The following is a 19,939-nucleotide window of genomic DNA, read 5'->3' as shown; positions in this document are numbered from 1 at the left end:
GGCGTTCCCCCCCCCTTTCGTCGCCGCTCTTTCCTTCTGACATGACAGACTCATTGACTGCACCTCGTCAGCGGCAAGCAACAGACGCGTTTATCGAAAACTGTCACTGTAAGCTCTTCCAGAAACCAATAGTAAGTTGTTTTCTTTAGCCTAGATAGACTGTTTTGGTTTTAAACAGGTAAACCGTGTTTCTGCTTCTCGTCCTAAGGACCTCGGATTCGGTAATGTACAGGCTGCCGAGGTGCGTACGCATACAGGCGAGAACAGGATGGTTTATCCGCAAGTTTTTCGTATCGTCACACAATGTCAATTACTTCAGTTATCACACAGTATGATTCGGCTTCCGCCTGTATTTCTATAAGAAGTTAGCAGCGCGCAACCGAATATCATTCATTTGTATACTCGCTAGTGACGACGGTGGGATTTGGGGTGTTTCCTTTTTGCTTTTTTATCAGTCTGGAAAGCAGGCAACTCCAGTTTTCTGTGAATCTAATGTAAGGATGGTGTTTAACAACTTAAACAGGGACGAGCTTTTCGCGTGCTGTGTACGTGGCTCTTGGGGTGCCTGCAACAGTCCCTTGCGCCAGGAGTGAATACGCCACCGTAGTTCTAAGGATATCTTTTTACTGAACAAATAAAATGTGTCGTATACATATTCCTGTAAGGTCACTTAAGAAGTGTGGAAGGCATTTTCAAGAACTATAGTGCTTCTTGGTGGTAGACAGCTACGTATCACGGGTCACGTTAGTTAGGCCCTACTGCAGAAATCCCAAGGAAGATGAGAGCGGTTTCTGCTTCGTCCACTTGATCCAGAATGAAACGATCGAACTAAACTCACATTACCCAAACTTACTCGGGTTCGCCGTTGATAACAGCACATTTAGTAGGATGCAAAGAACTGGTAGGATAACAGAAATCTCTCAATCTATCCCTGTGAGGTTACCGGGTCATCAGCTACCGGACAGCAACCTGGATATTGGAAGAGCCGTCCCCTCGGTTTCCTCCGAGTTTCCCGGTACCAACTCATCGAGTAAATGTAAATCTTGCATTTGTGCAGATGTGTAAGCCTCTCCTTGCAAAGAATGAAACTTTCTACTGTATACTCAGCATATGTGCTGGGTTTTAGAGGAAGCCGGAAGTCCCGTCTCAGTCCACACACATTCAAAACTCTCGGCGCTTCAGGTTTTCTCGACGCAGCAATGTACAGCAAATGCCTCGCGCACTTTCTTTTGTCGAAGAGGAAGAAGGAGCGCGTCGAGGGACAGGTAGTTCTCTCTGTGCTTATCTGTCTTGTGCGAGTGTTCTCATTGTTCTACTCAGTGCTACCGCGACCCCTACACACTTCGACTGTTCCGCGGGTTCGTGCTCTCGTTCTGAAGGCGGGGTCAGCGTGCGGCGCCGTCAAAAGAATAGAGAGGAGCTGCTTCTCCCCCAAGCCAAAAATGTCACATATTTTCCCGTAGCTCTGCATGTATTTATCGTGGAAACGGGTTGTTCAACTTTTCGGAGTGTGTTATTTCGTACGATGTGCATGTAGTCGTCCAGTTCTCCAACGCAAAACAGTGTCCCTATTCCGCGAAGCTCGTTTTCGGCTGTTTGTCCTTTCGTCTTCCGTGCTCTCGGGAGCAAATAGTTCACAGTAGCTTTTGTGTTTTTTCTTCCCGACAATTTCGGAAGCTAGACTGGTGATCACGTTCCTACTGGACATCTGGAAGACGCCAGGACCAAGTAGTCCACCGTTTGTCGCGGAGCTATCCAGACTGTTGGCCGCCACCAACTCGTTCTGCGTTCTCCTGTTCTCTCTTTTGTCTCTGGATTACCTTTCGTTTCCTCTTTTTATTTCTTACCCCAACTTTCTTCTCTGTTCGTGCCGTATCCCTCCTTGTCTGCTTCCGCATTCGCTCCACAGCGCCAATCCGCCGCCCTACCAGTGCCGGCAGTACCGTCAATTCGAGGCTGCCCGCTTCCTGTCGACAAACCGGTCGAGTGCCCGCACTGTGGCGTTTTCACACAGGGTTTGCTGCGTTGTTTCTCTCCAGAAAAAAGCTCCATTCGCGCCGTGGAAGAAACGAAGAGGTACTCGAGTCGAATTCTAGGCGCAAACATGGCACCTAAGATGCCCGAGTGGGCAGCCGCGGCGGTGGACAAAGTCGTCCAGGCGCTCATGCACTATGCCGATCAAGTACAACAAGGCGATCCAATCTACGTAACCCTCGCGTGCGTCTTCCGTGCACTAAGACCAGCATCCGTCATCTGTGCTTCGTACGGGAGTGGCTGTTTTCGTACTTTGTCTTCTACGTGGTTGCGGAGATGTGTCGAGTTGTCCGACTGAGCGAATGCCCGACATATAATATATATATGTATATATGGTTAGGTATATGCAGCGTCGGTCTGCTGACGCATATATATAAAAACAGCGTTGTTTGGGTTATTCTTCTGCCTATGTGGCGTCATGTGTGTGTGTGTGTACCGCGTTTGATATCGGGAGACACAGCCGCGGTGCAGACGTGCGATGTATGCGGATGCAGATGCGCCTCTTCAAAAATGCGTGCATCTACGGGCTTCCGCCTTTCAGATGGATTTTTTTTGTACATCTCCCTTGGAGACGACGTGGTGAACGACATTGGCCGACATGTCAGACACGCGAGTCACATTTCTCCTTCCCGTTTCCAGCTAGCCTACCCGTCGTTGGTGAGAATCAAGTCGATTCGTCTATGCCACTTCGCGCGTTGTTCTGTCTTTCGTGACATCGCAGGTTGTTTGTCGCCTTCTTCGCAGTGGTCGGAGTGTCTTACCTGCAGTACCGCAAACCCCCTGCAGCCATCAACAAGCGCGTAAGGCTCTCGGAAGTGACAAATTCCCCGACGAAAGAAATTCTTTTCTCGATTGTCTGCGGTGTCCGCCTTGCTGGCTTTCTCGGAGCACAACCCCAGAGGACCTCCTCCGGGGGGGTGTACCTCACCTTTATTTCGTCGGTTTTTCACCGCCGAAGCAAATAGTTGAACGGATGTGTCGGATTCTGTTTCAGTTGCGGTCCGTCCTGCAGGTCCCCGGTTTCTCGAGAGCCGCTTTTCTGCTTGCGTGTTCGTGTGTGGCCTCTCGTTAGGCGGGAGGGAAGAGCCGCCCTCGCAAGAAGAAGCCGGCGTCAGGGTCAAACGGCCCTCTCTGTGCGTCGAGCGAAGAGACAGCATCTGCTGGCGATGGAGATTCGCAGCAGCCAGGCAAGGCGAAACGCCGAGGAAACAAAGGCAGTGCAGCAGTGGAGTCTGCTCCTGGAGTTGAAGCGCAGGAGTCGGGCGACCAGGCGAACGAGCCGGTGGACAGAGACGGAGAAGGGGAGTGGCAAGTTGTCACGAACAAGAAAAAGAGAAAGCAGAAGTGAACGGAGACTCGCGGAGAATTAAGAAGGAGGAGAGTACTTTCTAGAGTCCAACAGGGCGAAACGCAACATTTGACGAGGAACAGCGGTCGCGAGCGAGCAACGAAAAGGCGGAGTTTGGCGGTCTGTCCGGAACACATGCCGCGAGTCAGGCGAATCCAACGAAAAAGAGAAAAGAGTCACAGCCGTTCCAGTGGATGGTAAAGTGCGTGCATGCACCTGCGTGGACCGAGGTCACCGGGTACACAGATGGTTAGAAGAAACTGGCGTCTCGCGGACTGGGAGAGCGACGGGTTGAGGCGGAGGAAGGACGATTCGTTTCTTTTTCCGATGTGAGGAAAACGTCTCTTCGGCCCTCAGTGCGGAAAGGTTTTTCCAGTTGCGTTTTCTCCAAAAGCTGTTAAAACGCAAAGCGCGCGTGCTTCAAAAACTCCGTAGAGGAGAGACGGTGGAACACGAGATAGAAGGGGCATCTGTCCCAGTGACTCGTGGAGATCCAAAACTCATACAATTCAACTGCCAAACGATTCTTTTGAACATGGCGCGTGTCCGTGCGAGTCTGCTTATCTGTGCGGATGTGAGGTTCTGTGCACTGAAACCGCGTATAGTTTTCTTCGTCAGCATGTTCGTGGACAGATCCATATCCCCAGACGAGTGAGGGCGTGTTTACATTTCTACTTTGTGGATGTGTGATTTCGCCTGGGTTGCATGCGATCCGAGTGCGTTTTGTCTGGACGGACTGAGGCAGTCACTTTTGTTGCGTCGCCTCCCTAGTGCATCGCCAAAGAGAGCACCCGTACGGCACATCAGATGCCGAACCTGTTTTCTGTCGTCGACTTGTGTGTACTGAGATGTTAGAAGTGTATTTGCACATAGGAGTTAACCTCTCTGGAGTTTTCAGCGCCTGCCGCGCAAGTGGAGATCATCCGTTTGAGCGCCATGCGTGACTGACTTCAACCAGACGCGGGAAATGGTGGCCAAAGAAATATTTAAAGCATTCTTGTACAACTGTTGTTCCAGTTTCTTCGCCCCTGTCACGTCCCCAGGTTCGGCTCAACTGTATTGTCGCAGTTGTATCGCATGCAACTGTATAGAAGACGCGTGCATGTGTGTTTATGTATGCATTGACAGCATCTGTCCTGGAGTTTGCGTAGAGAAACGCAACAACGGATTTTCCCCAGTGCTTTCCGATTCTGTTTTGCAGTGTGGAAGCTCCCGGTGACTTGCCACTGTTATGGCGTCGGTTGCTTTCGTTGTTCTCGTCCCGTATCTGTTGCAAGACAAAGAACAGGTCAATGAGTGCCCAGTTCCCACTTGCTCCGTCGTCTCCCTGAAGATACACTCATTTCTGTTTTCACGACTACACCAGCCCCACATCTGTTGGTAGGAGAGACACGAATTCTGTTATGCACGCATGTATACGGATATGGACACTTATTCCTATGTACCGCACATGTGTCTACATAGGTATGAAGTAGAGTTAGGCACATCTTGGCTGCGATGCATATTATTTTCGGTCCCGAGATTGCTGCGGTCGTCGGCGCTTGCATAACTTTCACATTGTTTCTGCGTAACTTCTTCAGTTGGCACCGATGCGTGGTGACAGAGGAGAGACGCAAATGTTCTGATGTCACGATTCGTTCCGTTCTCCTCCGAGCATTCTCTTCCCTGGAAAATTCGTGCACTTGATCTCTTTCTACGAGTATCACTCTAGAGGAAAAACACATGTCCTTAGACGAATTTATGTCCCGTCTTCGGCTATATTGCCAAGCTATGAAATTCTATGAAGAAAACATGCTCTGTTTTGCCTAGTGTCCCACGGTATCGCATGCCTTGACGCTTTCAACAGTTTTGTGTTCGCGGCACATATATCCACCTCTTCGTTGCGCATCGCGACCCGCAAACGATTATGTCTAGGACACTGACTGTGTTGCACCTTCCGCCGAAACGATGTGCTGGAGGTTGCCACGGCGCAGGAGTGTTGTACAGTCGCCTTCTCCGGGGAAGCTACAGAGGCACGTACACAAGTCTTCTTCGATATGCGTTAGAGTTTCTGGGGTTTTGAGGGTAGCAGCCCGCGGCTTGCAGGGGATCTTAATTTCCGGATGCGTTGGTGCGGTGCCCCCGTGAGCCCGGAGGTGAGAGAAGCAAAACGGGTAAAGACCGCTTTGTTTCGTGGACATCATACCCACTACGCTGCGGTGAGCCAGCTGCTGACCAGTCCTTTAACGCGTTTAACAGCTCCAATGTGTTCATGAATTCCCCGTAGCTGATCCTTTTTCCCTCGGGAGGTTGCTGTTGTGTAGCAACATAGGAAAAACGTCATTAACTCTTCACATGAATCCATGAAGTTGAACAAATCATGATTCTGATTGCGATTAGAGAATTTTAACGTAGATAGCCACCTTCTACAGAGCAGTAACGAGATCTGAGCATGAGTACAAGAAAGGTAAGGGAGGACGAACGTGTATATGCATTCTCCATTCACTCTCGTACCTGCATAAAATTTACACATTACGATGGCTCATGACGACGCTTCTGCATAGAGACCAAAGTGTCTGCAGTAGAACACGTACCGATATAATCACTGGTGTATATCACGTTATTCTGCGACAAAGAACAGACCGGAAGTTACCCGGTCAAAGTCGAAACGCACAATCAGCATGTTGCATGGCCCTGAAATGCTCACCAACACGTGCGCAGATTTACTCCAAGAGTGTGAAGATAGCAAATGCTACAGAGAAACGCTTGCGCTTATTGCGCGGTGAGTGTCAAGAGATGCTAAAGCTAAGCTTAGTTGGCAGAGATGCGAGTATTACCAACTTGAGTGCATGCATATAAACTGCGTATACCCCTCTCCCTTGTCCATATCACTATTGTATCTACTCGACAACAAGTGGGTCGCTATACATAACACGAAACATAGGTGTGCCAAGGAGACATTGACTGTTGCTCGTTTTTAAATAAAAAGTGCCTATACAACATTGGCGCGCGATCGCACACCTCTCAGCTTCCTGCATCTCCCTTAGTGGTTGCTTCACAGATGAAGCCCGGAGTAGCCTTGCCGTTCCCCAGGAACGATTCCTTCCATTTTGTTACCACACTCGGCATTTTGTCTCTGGATTCATCAGACTTCCCACAGGACACTGTTCTTGCTCTGCGAAGAGGCCGAAGTTGGCGAGAGGACCTTGAATGCGGAAGCGCGCTGGACTGTGCGGATCCGTTTCGACCTGCCGCCGAATGAAGCTGTCCAGAGCGATCTCACACCAGAAATGCCCCCAGGAAAAAGTGAAGAGTTGCGCGGTCGTGAGTGTCACCCCGTAGTTCTCCAATGGTCTCGAATTGAGTTGCTCTGGCGACAATTCGAGTTTCAGAGCTGCCCAGGCTAGTTGAATCCCGCCGTTGTCCGCGATATTCTCCCCAAGGGTAAGGTCCCCTCTAACCCTAACTGTTTTCTGTCCGCTGCTTCCGTCTGAGTGTTCCACCTCGGACGCTTCCCTGCTCGGTCGTGTGTTATATATCGCCTTATCGTTCTCTACATCGACGATCACGACGCTGTAGCCGCTGTACTGGTCCTTCATGCACGTGGCTTCTGCCTTGAAGGCTTCCTCACTCTCAGGTGTCCACCAGTTTCGAAGCCGGCCTTTGACGTCGTATTCTTTTCCCACGTCGTCGAAGCCATGAGTGATTTCGTGTGCAATGACACCCGCGATCGCCCCGTAGCTCAGCGCCTTGACCACGGTGTCCTCGCCTAGGCTTGCGTGCGGACTCGCGACGAAGAGTGACGGTTCCTGGAGGACCGCAGCCATGAAGGCAATCTCGTTTTGCGAGGGCGAGAAATACGCGTTGACGCTGTGTGGCTTCATCGCCCACTCCCGGCGATCAACAGGTTCCCCGAATTCCGCCAGCTGCGACCGGATCGCCTCAAGACCCAAGTGCCACTGGACCTCGAAGTGGATGCTTGCGAGTTCGAGAGCGGCGGACTTGTCCCCGTAGTATCGCGTGAAGTACGTTTCATAGTCGTCAAGAAGCCAGTCAGGAAACCCGATTTTTTCCTGCATCCCTGCAAGTTTTTCCAGCGCCTCCTCGCGCGTCGGCTCGTCCATCCACGCGTACTCTTCGAGCAAGCTCTTGAACGCCGAGCGAATGCGTGTGACCATCAGCTGGACGGTTTGTTTCTTCTGGCGATCGAACCGGCCGAGCACGTATCTCCGTGCCAAAATCCACTGCGGTACGGACGAGACGCACGTGCGCCAGCGCGGCAGCGGCTCGGCCTTCGTGACTTGCTTCGAGTAGCGCTTAATTTCGTCGCGGAAGTCTCTAGACAGCATACTCGCGTCGCTTCGGACCACTTTGTACAAGATGTAGTCGTGCAAAACATCCCAGTCGACAGAGCGCAACGTGGTCTCGAGTTTGGCGAAGTAGTTTTTTTCGTGTATTAGGAGCACGAGGCTGTCGTCAACGACGACACCCGAAGACGTGAAAGCAATCTTCCCGCCGAGAGAGGAGGCAGACGGAGCCTGCTCTCCTAGTTTCCGAGGCAGCATATCTAGGTAGAGGTGGAGCAGCGCCTCAACATCCAAGGCATCTGTGGAAGCCTTTAGCTCGCCGAAGGTGACTTCGTGTGTGTACTGAGTTACTTTACGGGTCTCTTCTGGAGAGAGGACCAGCGGCCGAAGGTCGTTTTTCTCAAGGTCAAAGATCCTCTGCGCTCGCTCTGAGTAGCTTCGCCTCAGATTCGGGTTTACCTTTTGAGCTCTAGCTAGCAACTGGGGGTGCGTTTTTAGCAAATGCGCCTCGAATATCTGAAGAATGTTGGCCATGTGTTCTTTGTAGTACCTCTGGTAGTCCAAGTGGTCTTCTTCATAAAAGTGGTACGACAAGCCGAGCTTGAGACTCCCGAGATTCAGTGTCTGCCCTTGGTCAGGATGCAGCTCGTTGGGACCCACATAGGCCGACCAAAACAACACGTCTTTCAGCCGGTGAAATATCGCTTGTAACCGCTGCACCAGAACTGCTTCTCTAGACACAGGAAAAGTGGAGATAGCTGAAGAGTCTGGGTGAGTATTTCCGCGCTCTGCGAGATGAATTGCTTCTGCCTCGAAGTCCGTATCGAGTAAGAACTCCAGAGACATCGAGCCTCTCTCAGATCTACCAAACATGCGATCTGTCAGTGGCGTTGCCCCGCGTGCATCGATCGCCTCTTCATCCATACACGCTTCGTACATGCATGTAGCCAACACGTCCCATTCATCTACTCGGTTTCCTGTTTCTCCGATGACACTAGACGGGCTGTTGAGGTTTGAAAAGACAGAATCTTGTGGAGTTTGCCTGTGGAGCTCGTCTCGCATGTCCGAGCAGCTTCTTGCCTCTAAGGTGGTTTTCAAGTAATCTCTCGTGTCTCGGGCTAAAGTGTCAAACGAAAGCGTCCACGAGCTCTCATCTGCAGGGAGAGAAGTACGTGTCTTCCACCCGCCACAGAAATACTCTTCTGCGTCGTAGCACGGATCAGCGCGTGGATTCATATCTCGTTTAATCATTTCGGCAATTCTTGCACACTGAGCGCTGTCTACACACGCAAGATTCTCAGGCGGTGGATACCGTCCCGGCGGTTTCAGAAATGGAAAGGAAAACTTCGAAGCGTCGTCCTCGTCTCCGTGTTGTTCACGTGCCTGGTTCATTTCAACAGGTGAGGCTGTGTCCCCCGTGGAACGCGATTCGTCACGCAGCGTGGAATAAGAACGAGTCTGAGACGAAGCATTCGAGCGAGGGAAAGACGACGACGCACCATGGGTATGCTCGTCAGCATTGACTGTGCCGCTGTGTTGCTCCTCCGCTGGAATGCCTGCATCGGCAGCAAGGAGGAAGGCATCCAGGTTGAGGTTGCCAAGTACATTCTCATGTTTCTTGTTTTGTTCATCCGCTGTCTCCCCGGAAATGCTACGAGACTGAACAAAGTTCTCAACCGCGGCATTCTCCGCAAGAAGACCCGGCACCTTCGGCGGCGCGAGAACCTTGTTTTCCGTCGACCAAGAAACCGGTTCCAGCCGTCGCCGTTCCAGGGTTTTTGTCAGCTCAAAGTTATCTGGGTGATACTGAGGTGCACTGCATGCATCGGTGGCCCTCAGAAGAGATGCAAGGAAAGAGCCACTCCAGAGATAGAGAAGCAGCTTCGGCGTGAAAAACCTCTGAGGGCACCGAAGCGAGTCCATCTTGTCAAATGGAGAAGCCTAAACTCGAAGAAGCTCAGCAACCATGAGAGAACTAGATAACCCGGCGATCCTGAGACGTACGTAACCATGCAGAGGTATAAATATTTATAAACGAATGCACATGCCGTGGGCATGCATAAAACGCTTAAGCGATGCACGTGAAAAAATACAATCTCGATGGCAACGTACGTATCTATGTGCATGTATCTATTGACGATACTGGTGTATGGAACAAGAAGCTGAGGCAGCGTTTCGCCACTTGTGAGAAAAAAGGGGATTTGGAGCGTATGAAAAAAAATCAGGGTATTTGTCAGGTTCAACCAGTGCCCTAATCTGAATATGCAGACCAGGGGGAATATTGCGTATTTCTGTGTATCACCGGGATCTCCTCTGGAAGGGAAACCACAGGTACCCCTAGAGCAAAAACAAAGATAGTCTACGGGACAAAATCATGCAATCATTTATACAGGGATGCCTGCTGCGTTCGATGGAGAGTAGGGAATGGAAGGACGACGCGCAAGGCTTTGAGCGAGACTAACCGCGAATGCAAATAAGGGTTTCTCTTTCACTCCGTGCACGGTCGTAGGTATGCGTAAAAGGAATGTGCTGGTTACGTTTGTGCGAGGCCACAGGTACGGAAAGCGATTCTCCGAAGATTCCAACCTGAGTCAAGCCTGGCGAGCCAGAGCGTCATCAAGCTTGGGCGTAAACCAGTTTGGATCACTAACATAAATGGATGGAGACTTCTATTTTGAACAGGATACACAGGAAGAAGCATGGGAAAACGAGAAACGAGACAGATAATCGGCAAACTGGTTCTACACTTCCTTAGACGAAACAGAGGAGACAAAAGACTCCCGCGCAGACACCTGTGAAGATTCGTAGTCTACCGTGAGCCACTGCAGACATCCTGTTCTACAACCTCAAAAAAGACTGACGACTGCGGTACTCTGAGGCAACCAAATGAATGACTTTGGTGTGCCCTGACAAGCGTACTGCTCGAGGTGTCTTTCGAAGCCTTCTGTCCGATGGCACGGATCATTTTTTGCCGCTTTTTGCTTATTTCTGCTCTGTGCCACGGGCCACCCAGACAACCGAGAGAGGAAGCTTCGTGGAACAGCAGAAAATACGGGCAACTCGATAGGGAAAGCGTGGAACAAAGGAAATGTTGCCCTGAAAATGTCGACCACTGCCTCGCAGAAGATGCCTACATGGCCCCTGACGGCACCATACAAAGCGCGTGTCTTTTTCTGCCGTTCTCGTTGCTTGTGCCCCGCTACGAGCATTATGCTTGCGCGTGACTTGTGTCTTAATGTGGTGTGCATATACAATATAGGACTCGTCACTGGGTGGACCTTTGTGGTAGAAAAAGGCAGTTTCGGGGGGGATGCACCGCGTCAAGCAAACGGTCTCTGGGCCTATGCAGGTTTCCCATGTCGTGGGAACTTCTGGAGACACTGCACTTTAACATAAATCAGGCGTCTGAATACAGAGGGAGGAAAAGTTCGCTCAGAGCACAGATATTCATAGTTTGTTACCAGAACCTTCGACAGATTTCGTTCATCGGTTCCGCGAACCCCGTTTGCGTCCGCAACGTGGAAATCGACTGCTTTTCTCGTCCACAGAATGGCGCCTATATCCAACACAGATGATCACGGTGTAACTCTTTCTCAGCCGCACTCCCTTTTTGCTGCTTCGGTTGATGAACCCGCATGAGAAAGAACCCGCCAAGCACACTGCACTAATCTTCACATTCAACTGTGTCTGAAAAAAACCGATGTGCGTAAGCACAGGTGCAATTTGGTAGCTGGTGTGAGCAGGAGCAACGGTGGCGACATAGGGCCGTTGCGCGTAATCAATGCGGTGTTTCGCTCTGGCGTCTCCTACGTTCTTCGCTTTCGCCCTGCCGAAAGCCACTTTAACGACGGCTGAACATCCGTTATCACAAACGACTTTCTCTCTGAGTTCTCCTGTTGTTGGGGGCTCTATTCTTCCCCGTCCCCATCGTCCGTCTCGGTCACCTTTCACGCACAGCATGTGACTCTGCACTGCAGGCCGCTGTCCGGCGGGTTCCAGGCGGTCATCCAGCTGAGTGTGACTAACTCTTCGAGAGGGCAGGCGACTTGTGCCATGTTTTTGGATCTCCATGGTTTTTGGATCCGTCTGTTTTTGGGTGTCGCGGTGTCGCCGAGTCTCTGTTGAAGAAAAGCTTCATGAGGAGTCCGTCCCACACAGTGCGTGTCTCACGGTTGCGGAAAGCTCGGTTCTGCGCACTCGAAAGGGAACCGAATTTCTGGAAAGCCGTTCTATCTCCCTTCTTTTTATCGTGCAACGAACGCTTTTCTCGTTGAGTTATTTCCCTCTCCATGCGCTTTCGTGCTGTTGCTCCCCTTTTCCCGTCTAGTGGGCCCGCCGCGCCGCCGCCCCCTCGTCCCTCATCAGAGTGCCACTGTCCCTGCCCCTGTTTCTCAATAGTAAGCGAGTGCCACGACCGTGAAGCTTTTCTTGCTGAACGGACGACAGGTGCGTCGCTCTTGGTCCCGTGTTGAATTATCCCAGAGGCACAACACGGAGGTTTCTATGGAAAAGCGCCTCACGCGACGGAAAAAACGCCATTTTTTGCCCGACTGAACTGGCCGGAGCCTGCGCCAGGAAGCGCAGTGTGTAGCCGTGGCACACAAGAGGAGCTGTGTGGTGTGTGAGGTAGACTTCAGCTGAACCTCAAAACAGTTGAAGCTGGACTCAGCTGCACATCTGTGGGGTTAGGTGTCGAAAAAAGTTCAAGGGTTTAAGCGGAATATCGCGACGAAAGTCGCTGGTCCGATGTGAAGGAACACAACGGATCTTAAGTACGTCATCCTCCATTGTTCACCCTGTCGTCACCGCGCTGCCCCGGATCTCGTATTTCGTCTCTACCTTCTCCGTGCTCCTCTCCCCGCTTTTCTTGTTCTTTCCACCATTGTTGCTCGCGTTCCTCTTGATTCCACTCGAAACAACAGCAAGCCATTTCGCGGGCAAGACGAGGAAACGACGCGCGCGTCTGCAGCCCAGCCTCTAGTGTGCCCTTTTTGTCTCCTCGCTCCAGAAGAGGTCGAAGAGCGAATTCCAGCGGAAGCCAAACGAGCGGTCCCCAGCTGCGAAGGCCAGATGGCCAACATGGAGGCCAGCGCTTCGGGTGTACATACACCCCAATCGGGGGCAGCAGTCGACGACCGGTGGTCCGACAGTTGCGCAGCAGACGTTCGAGACGGCGCAGCTCCGCATTTCGCCGGCGCCTCACCCGAACCGGGGACCCAAGGCGAGACAACCAGAAAGAAAAGGCTCACGGAGATGGTCGTGAAGCCGGTCCGAGTCCGGCCCATGCCGGCACTCCGCCGGAATCTGCCCGAGTGGCAGTGCGCCGCTCCGGCGGCGCACAGCCACGTGGACGGCCAAGAGCCGGAAGACGCTGGCGACTCAGAGAAGGAGAGCGGGAGTTCGAGTCCGCCTTTCTGGGGAGCGTCGACTGGGCCCCGATTCCGTGTTTCTGTGGCCGCCAGCCAGAAATTCGTCGATCAGAGCGACGTCGTTCCAGGCGCCTCGTGCGTCGCGGCCCGGGAGGCCACGACAACTGCTAGCGATGCAGAGCACGAAGGATTCAAAGGAGAAGAAACGAAAGAGCGGCAACCTCCATCTCCCGGTTTCCTGCCCCCTGGACGAGCCGCGAGTTTCCTCCCTGCGAGTCTTCACAACAAACTTGACAAACCAGACGTATGCCAACAGAAGGACCGCTCGGCTTCCACCCGGAGCTGCCCCTTCTTCTTCCCTTCTCGCCGCACTTCCCTCTTCTGCATTCGCCAGACGCTTCGTCTTCTGCGCCTTATGCGCTTCCTCTGGACAACTCTTGCCCGCCTCCTCCTGCCTCTCTCCGTCGTGGAAGTCGTGGAAGCCCAGGCGCGCAGAGCCGTCAGCGTCATCGCCGCTCGCAAGACCCGCGACAAACACACCAAAAAGGCCTCTTGCGGTCCACACCTTCCATCTTTGTCTTCCTCTTACACATCTGCGTTTGCTTCCTCTCGCGCGTCTCTTGCGTCGGACTTCGACAATGCGGCGAAGCAGGGAGAACAGCCAGGACGGACGGAAGGAAGGGAGGACAGGCTAGACGAGAGCGACGCGCCAGATGAAGAAGGAGAAACCGATTTTCTTTGTCTCCCCGCAGACGAAGTGCTCACCCGCGGTACGTTTCATGCTTTGTGCGTTTAGAAGAGCTCGCGTCTGCTCGCACAATGAAGCTGGTACTTGTAGAAGGAGGCGCAAAAAACCGAACTCCATGTATTCATAGAAGTTTCAGAGCAGTCTCGGGTCCTCTGCTTCGCACTGAGTCGGCGAACGTTTCTCCAAGGTGGAGACCTTAAGAGAGCGTCTTCTCGAGAGAAAAACTTTCTTCATGTTTTGGGAAGGAGTTGTCGCTTCATTTTGTGTCCGGCGGGTCCGGTTCGTGACTCCTGCGTGAATGTCGAGATGCGTCTTTCCACTTGTTCCTCAAGCGCCTGAATTCTCGACCTCGCCCAGAGCCTGAAGTGCTAGGTCTTGAAAAGGAGTTTTTCAAATGGAAAAATGATTCCACACACGACTCGACTTCTGCCTCGCTCTGTTTCGCATCTTCAGCAGCTGAGGCATGGGAGCGCCTCTCGCCTTTGGTCAGTTTCTCGCTGCCCTCCGCTGCTGTCTCTGCGCCAAATCAGCTTCCCAAGAGGCACTTCTTTGCTTGGCTCCCGGACTCCGTGTTCAGCGGAAAGTGGACTCTTCCGGAGAGCGACGAGTGGCGGCTGTCTCTGTTTGGAGCCGCAGAGGAGCGACGCATGCACCGCGCCGCCTCGCCCGCTGTCTCCTGTCTCCGTGGAGGTGGCGAGCCGCCGGAAGAGACCGACACTGCAGAGGCGGGGGGCGCAGCGTACGGAGCAGGAGGAGACAGGCAGGGGGAGCCGCAGGGGAGAACCGTGCTTTCGGTCTGTTCGGTCTTGCTCTCCGCCGTCGCGGCCGTGAAGCGAAAAGCCGCGAGGACGTACGAGGCAGCGGTCTCGCGGATTTCGCAGGACGTCGCCGAGCAGACTAAAAGGACCTTTGACAAATTCAACAGTATGCGCGAGGCGCTGTTGCGCTTCCTTGCTCTTCTGCGCGAACTCGAGGGCAAGACGCGGCAGGTTCTCAACGAGAGCCTCTCCGCTTCTTCGCTGTCCCGATTCTTCTTCGAGATGCGGTTCTATCTTTCCCGCAAGGTGGACCCCACTCAGGTGGAGACCGAACTCGGAACGAGTTTGGAAGAGACAGAGGAAGAAGACAGAGAAGACGAAGGCGATCTCTCGGAAGAAGAAGACCGCTCTGGCGAGAACGTCCGCCGAGAGCAGTCGATCTTCGAGAGAATCCGCGAGGCCTGCGACCGCGCACAGGTGCGGAGAGTTTTTTGGGGCGTGGTGCATGCCGAAGGCGAGAACAAACACAGTCGACATAAAGGGGGGACAGCAGCTGACAACGGCTCTCCAGGGCCAGGCAAGAAACTGTGGGGAACACAGGAACTGTTTTATCCTCTACTTCCCAATTTTCACACGCATGCACGGGTGCGCTTAGACGGCCATTCGACTTCCCTTCCACCGACTAACCGAACTCCGTGCTGACACAACGCACAAGTCCAACTCTGTCTACAACGTCGACGTGCCTGCATATGTGTATGAGTATGTTTGTATAAACGTCTGTGGATACATACGTATGTATGCATAGATTGTTGCCTGTGCTCAGTGAGGTACGTCGTGTGTATACAAATACGGGATGCGTAAGCAAATTACAAGCATATATGTATATGTATATGCATACATGTACATGTATATATGGGGTACAAGGGGGTGTTTACGTGAGGCTGGGTTAATGCAGTATAATCCTCATTCAGGCGCTGTTAAGGTTAAGCAATCTGTCTTAATTTCTAATGGCATTACTGAAACTGAAACCTGCGAACTCTATGTTTTAATGCATGAGGAGGGGGTTGCGTTTTAGGAGACGTTCGAGAGCACTTTTCCTGTCTTCTTCTTGCATCAGACCTGGCATTTGGAGGCGTTTGACCTGGCCAGAACGGTTGTGTCGGAGAGCTGCACCAAGTTACGGAGCGAAGTGAAACGCGCAGTTGGAGATGGACGAGCGTTGCTTTCTGCAATCTGTGCGCTGATTTGTGAACTGCTTCGTAGCCCTGTAAAGTCTTTCCAGGTGAGAGGAACAAGGACCACCACGGCGCCCCTCGAACAACGCATGGACGCCGTTTGTGTGAACGAATGACGAGATTGTATAGGGATGCACTGCGTTGCCTTGATGATAATAAACTGAGAGCCTTCCGAGTAGCTGCGCATGGCAGTTTTCGCATTCTGTAAATCTAAATGTCGAGTGGGAGAGCGTCTTGTTTCAGGAACGCAGGACGTCGGTGAGGAAGACGTCAAAAGGCGAGGAAGGGAATAAAAACGAGAGGAAAAAGAAGTACTCTTGAGGGTCTGATACGCTCAGATCGTGAGGGGAATCTTTCTACTTCCCCATTCTAATGGACCACAGCAGCCTCTCATCTGCTGTCGAACCTCCTGGCTCCCTTGTTATTTTTTTGTTATGTTTTTGTCTTCCGGTTTTATACTGTTTTTGTGAGGGATGCGTCTGTCTGATTTGCACAGTTGGATGTGACCGTGATAGTCACTTTCTGTCGTCTACTTCATCACTCACGTTGCCTGTGCCCAGCCAACACAGGAGAACTTGGATTTTGGGAGCACAGACTCTATCTCAACGAGTAGTGCAACGTATAATGGGTGCACCTCGAATCCGATGCTGGGAGGCATTGTACCTAGACTTCTGGATATGAGTAATCTGCGCGTTCGTTTCTTGATGTATTCTTCACATATGTTGCTCTCTCCGTTCCTTAATTTACTCTTCACTCATCTGTTGATGTCACCCATTCTTCTACAAGAGTCTTTCCTGTGCCCTCCCTAGCTGTCAACGGCTGCTTAATCGTGTCGCGGTTTCATGAAAATCGTTCCTCAGTGCGAACATGAAAGGTGGTGAGTGTCTCTTCCGACGTCCAGTCTTTCTCCGCTTTTCCATCACAAGGCTGCATGCGCTCGTTTGTCTATTTTCCCCTCCGTTTCTGAGTGGCTCTGCAAGAAAGCACCTCCTCTCAGTTTCTCGGCTCTCGTACTCTCAGACTTGGAGAGAAACGGACGGGAGAAGACTGCATCGTTGTGTGCCGTTTTCTTCGCATCCGAGAAAGCCTGCAGATCTGCGTTTGTCTGAACGCGCCTGCCTGCGTTGAAAAAACCGAAGAAAGTTCGGATCTGCTGAGCTTTCTCTCTCCTCGAAGCGCAGTGGATGCATGCAGTCGCACATTTGCTGTGTTGTGTTTCCTCGTGTGACACCAGGTCTTGGTGGCGGTGCCCCAGTCAGCATGCTCGTGAAAGTTAAAAGAAAAGACACAAAGCTCTTCTGTCCTCCAAACCAAAGACCCCACCGTCGGTCGCCTTCCTGGAGGCAGACGGCATGAGAGAAGGCAGAAGCTGTATAGGTGGCGGGGCGTCGGAGGCTTCTCGTTTTTTCCTTTGTCGAGTCAGAGAGGGTATGGACACCGCCCCAGCCCAGTGCGGAGTTCAGATTGCACGCTTTTTATCTTACAGAGACACGCGGAGTTGTCGCAGAAAGAGAAGCGGGAGGGGAATCGGCACGCGAGGAAAAACCAAATGCGCATTTCTTGCCCGATGCCGAAGCGCGCCTCGGCTGTCTAGGCTCTTAGAGGGAACTGAATGGGAGTTTGTACCATGTCTTCACAGAAAGAGTTGAACCGCCAGTCCAACTTGTGCTATCTGCCCGCCGGAAAAGGATTGTAAACACTCCCAGACAGTTGCTGTCTTCCGCCCCAGTAGCCTGTTCAAGCCGAAACGGGGATCAAATGGAGACGCTGTTCGGGAAGCTCTCGGGGGTTTGCTCTAGCTAGGAAAAAAGCCTTTGGTGGCGCTTGTACATCGGTGTAAGTTGCGCACACAGACATAGGACACCCCGAGGAAAACGTTTTTGTGAACGACGCTGTGCGTGTTTGGACATCCCTTTCCGCAGGGGGGGGAGGCGTTTGAACGGACATGCTACGAGGAAATGGTCATTTGAAGCCTACGTTTCTGTGGAAGTGCCTGGAAGGGCCTCGCCTTCTTTCTTGAATTGAAAGACTCTGGAGTGTCTGCCAATGCAGATTTCGTGCGGTTTTCACTTCCGTCAGCACAGACACTTTGTGGCAAGTATTTCGTTTTATTTGTTGCTTGGTTCCACCGCGGTGTTGCGGGTGAAAAAACGACAGAATTGTGTTTCCGCGACAATTAAAGAACCCAGAAACAAGCACCTTTCTCCGAAGAAGAGTGGCACAGAAGCAGGAGGTGCTCCACCGATTTGACTTCCGCTGAGTTACCGTTTTTGGGGGGTCTTAGGCCAATCGGGAAAACACGCGAGTTTTCGTTCCGCGCTTCTCAAGAAACGATCTGCGACTCCTAGCTTTTCGTTTCGCCGCGCATGCACCCACCTGACGACGCCAAACCCCCTCAGATTGAATCCCTACCCGGGGAGAGAAAATCAAAATTACCAAACATCTTTCTGACTAGACAGCCGCCTTTCCTGCTTGTTCCCATTCAAACGCAGCCTCTGGTTTGATGGAGCTTCAAAACTTTTACTGGCGTCTCCGGAAGGACTCAGCCTAACGTTTACATATAGATATAAGCTATTTATTTATGTGTAGAGTCCGGTTCTCGGTCTAGTCTGACAGACTCTTAGATATCTCAAGGTGAGTGGGATGGTCTACAGCAATCGTGGAAACTTGGTTTTCTGGATCTGGAAGCCTTACCGAAGTGTATACACTCTTCTCCGTACGAGTGGTTGATGTTCCAACACTGTTTGAAATAAACAGAGACATTTTATGGGACCTAGGAGACTGTAGCTCTCCCGAACGCTGGTGCATTTCAAAAGAAGGAGGGACTCTTTGAGGTTCGCCTACAAGAAACGGGAAGCGGAGCGCGAAGCCTTCCTCATCTCTTTCACTAATCCCATGCATATCTATTTCCGTCTCTCTCCACAACCTAGATTTATATGTGAGCATATATATATATATATATATATATATATATATATATATACGACTCTCTTACATTCTCTCTTTAATTTCTCTCAGTCGAAATCTTAACCTTCCTGTCTCCTCGTGTTTAGTTCCCTTTCGCTCTACATCGTCCCCTGCTTCCTTTACCCAGACGCCGTGTGTATCTTCATCTTTTGCTTCCTTCACTTCTCAGTTCCCTCTCTCCTAGGGCGCTTGCCGACTTCATTGGCGCGTTTGGTAAATGGAGAGAACAAGGCAGAAAGCATGCACTGTGGTGTCACGTCTGTTTAAACACCGAAGAGGCGTGTGGTGCTTCGAGATTGACATGTTCATCTGAAGACAGTGCATCTAAGCTCACACATGCGGTCGAAGTTCCCGGACTGCGCCCAAGTTCTCCGTGCATTCTTCACAGTTCCTTGTCCGTTCTTCAAAGTAAGTAAACCTCCTCTCCTCGTTTACACACACGCACATAAATCTGTCTTCGCGTACAACGACGTATATATATACGTCTATACACAGGTAGGTGTACACCTTTGTATCAAGCGACGGTCATTTATGTATCTATCTATGTATCTATCTATCTATATATATATATATATCTTCACTCATCAATGTATACACACATGTACACAGCTTTCCAAATAACAATGCCTATGCAAATACACATATATCCATCAATATATATACATATATATATGTATATCTTTATCGTACTGCACATCAATTGCATGTGACAAGTAGAAACAGAGACAGGAGCACACATCTGGACGAGCGTAGACCACGAGAGAATGTGGAGAGTGGTGAAGCGCCGTGACTGTTTTGATGTGAGTCTGCGTCATTTGTTTTCCTTCGTGACGCTTGCGCAGAGGATAACAGGACGATTTCGGATGCAGGTTTTCCCTCGACTGGGGGAACAGCGTTTGTGTTCTCGCCCACTACAAGCAGAACCAGACATCACATCTGTCAACGGCCATCTCAGGTGGAGAAGCAGAAACATCACCACTAAGATCAGAGTTTAACGACTTTTATTCTGCCGCATCGCACAGTGCTTCTTTCGTATCTTGTGCAGTGCTTTCGCTGAGACCGGAAACTTCGCCGACCTCTGAGGCCCTTTTTTTCTTCGCTGCCTCACGAAGGCTCTCGAAACACAGTTTTAATATGCATCATACACATACAGATATACATATATACAGATATACATATATATATGTAGATACA

The 19,939-nt window shown here is 51.4% G+C and overlaps 3 protein-coding genes across 3 annotated transcripts; 2 read left to right on the top strand and 1 right to left on the bottom strand.

The window, feature by feature from the left end:
- The first annotated feature begins 1,362 nt into the window (after positions 1-1,362).
- Positions 1,363-4,687, top strand: TGME49_295630 (hypothetical protein). The gene is made up of 3 exons (XM_002371461.2): positions 1,363-2,217; positions 2,756-2,834; positions 3,107-4,687. Exons 1-3 carry the CDS (start codon positions 2,105-2,107, stop codon positions 3,380-3,382), a joined length of 468 nt encoding a protein of 155 aa, XP_002371502.1. The 5' UTR covers positions 1,363-2,104; the 3' UTR covers positions 3,383-4,687.
- A 675-nt stretch (positions 4,688-5,362) lies between these two features.
- On the bottom strand, positions 5,363-10,520 carry TGME49_295640 (peptidase family M13 protein). The gene has a single exon (XM_002371462.2). It carries the CDS (start codon positions 9,589-9,591, stop codon positions 6,475-6,477), a length of 3,117 nt encoding a protein of 1,038 aa, XP_002371503.1. The 5' UTR covers positions 9,592-10,520; the 3' UTR covers positions 5,363-6,474.
- Positions 10,521-11,543: 1,023 nt separating this feature from the next.
- Positions 11,544-17,923, top strand: TGME49_295650 (hypothetical protein). Its single transcript, XM_018782280.1, has 4 exons — positions 11,544-13,807; positions 14,239-15,020; positions 15,661-15,825; positions 17,013-17,923. Exons 1-4 carry the CDS (start codon positions 12,739-12,741, stop codon positions 17,046-17,048), a joined length of 2,052 nt encoding a protein of 683 aa, XP_018638533.1. The 5' UTR covers positions 11,544-12,738; the 3' UTR covers positions 17,049-17,923.
- The last annotated feature ends 2,016 nt before the right edge of the window (positions 17,924-19,939 follow it).

This window comes from Toxoplasma gondii, chromosome Ia (genome assembly GCF_000006565.2).
Source record: "Toxoplasma gondii ME49 chromosome Ia, whole genome shotgun sequence".
In the NCBI taxonomy this organism is placed as follows: Eukaryota; Apicomplexa; class Conoidasida; order Eucoccidiorida; family Sarcocystidae; genus Toxoplasma; species Toxoplasma gondii.
This window is presented reverse-complemented; position numbering and strand designations above follow the sequence as displayed.

Excerpts from the sequence above, each read along its gene's own strand:
- TGME49_295630 (XM_002371461.2), top strand. The coding sequence starts at position 2,105 with ATGGCACCTAAGATGCCCGAGTGGGCAGCCGCGGCGGTGGACAAAGTC. Across the intron at positions 2,218-2,755 it reads CCAATCTACGTAACCCTCGC|GTTGTTTGTCGCCTTCTTCG; the intron begins GTGCGTCTTCCG and ends GTGACATCGCAG. Across the intron at positions 2,835-3,106 it reads CTGCAGCCATCAACAAGCGC|GCGGGAGGGAAGAGCCGCCC; the intron begins GTAAGGCTCTCG and ends GCCTCTCGTTAG.
- TGME49_295640 (XM_002371462.2), bottom strand. The coding sequence starts at position 9,591 with ATGGACTCGCTTCGGTGCCCTCAGAGGTTTTTCACGCCGAAGCTGCTT.
- TGME49_295650 (XM_018782280.1), top strand. The coding sequence starts at position 12,739 with ATGGCCAACATGGAGGCCAGCGCTTCGGGTGTACATACACCCCAATCG. Across the intron at positions 15,021-15,660 it reads AGGCCTGCGACCGCGCACAG|ACCTGGCATTTGGAGGCGTT; the intron begins GTGCGGAGAGTT and ends TTCTTGCATCAG. Across the intron at positions 15,826-17,012 it reads GCCCTGTAAAGTCTTTCCAG|GTCTTGGTGGCGGTGCCCCA; the intron begins GTGAGAGGAACA and ends GTGTGACACCAG.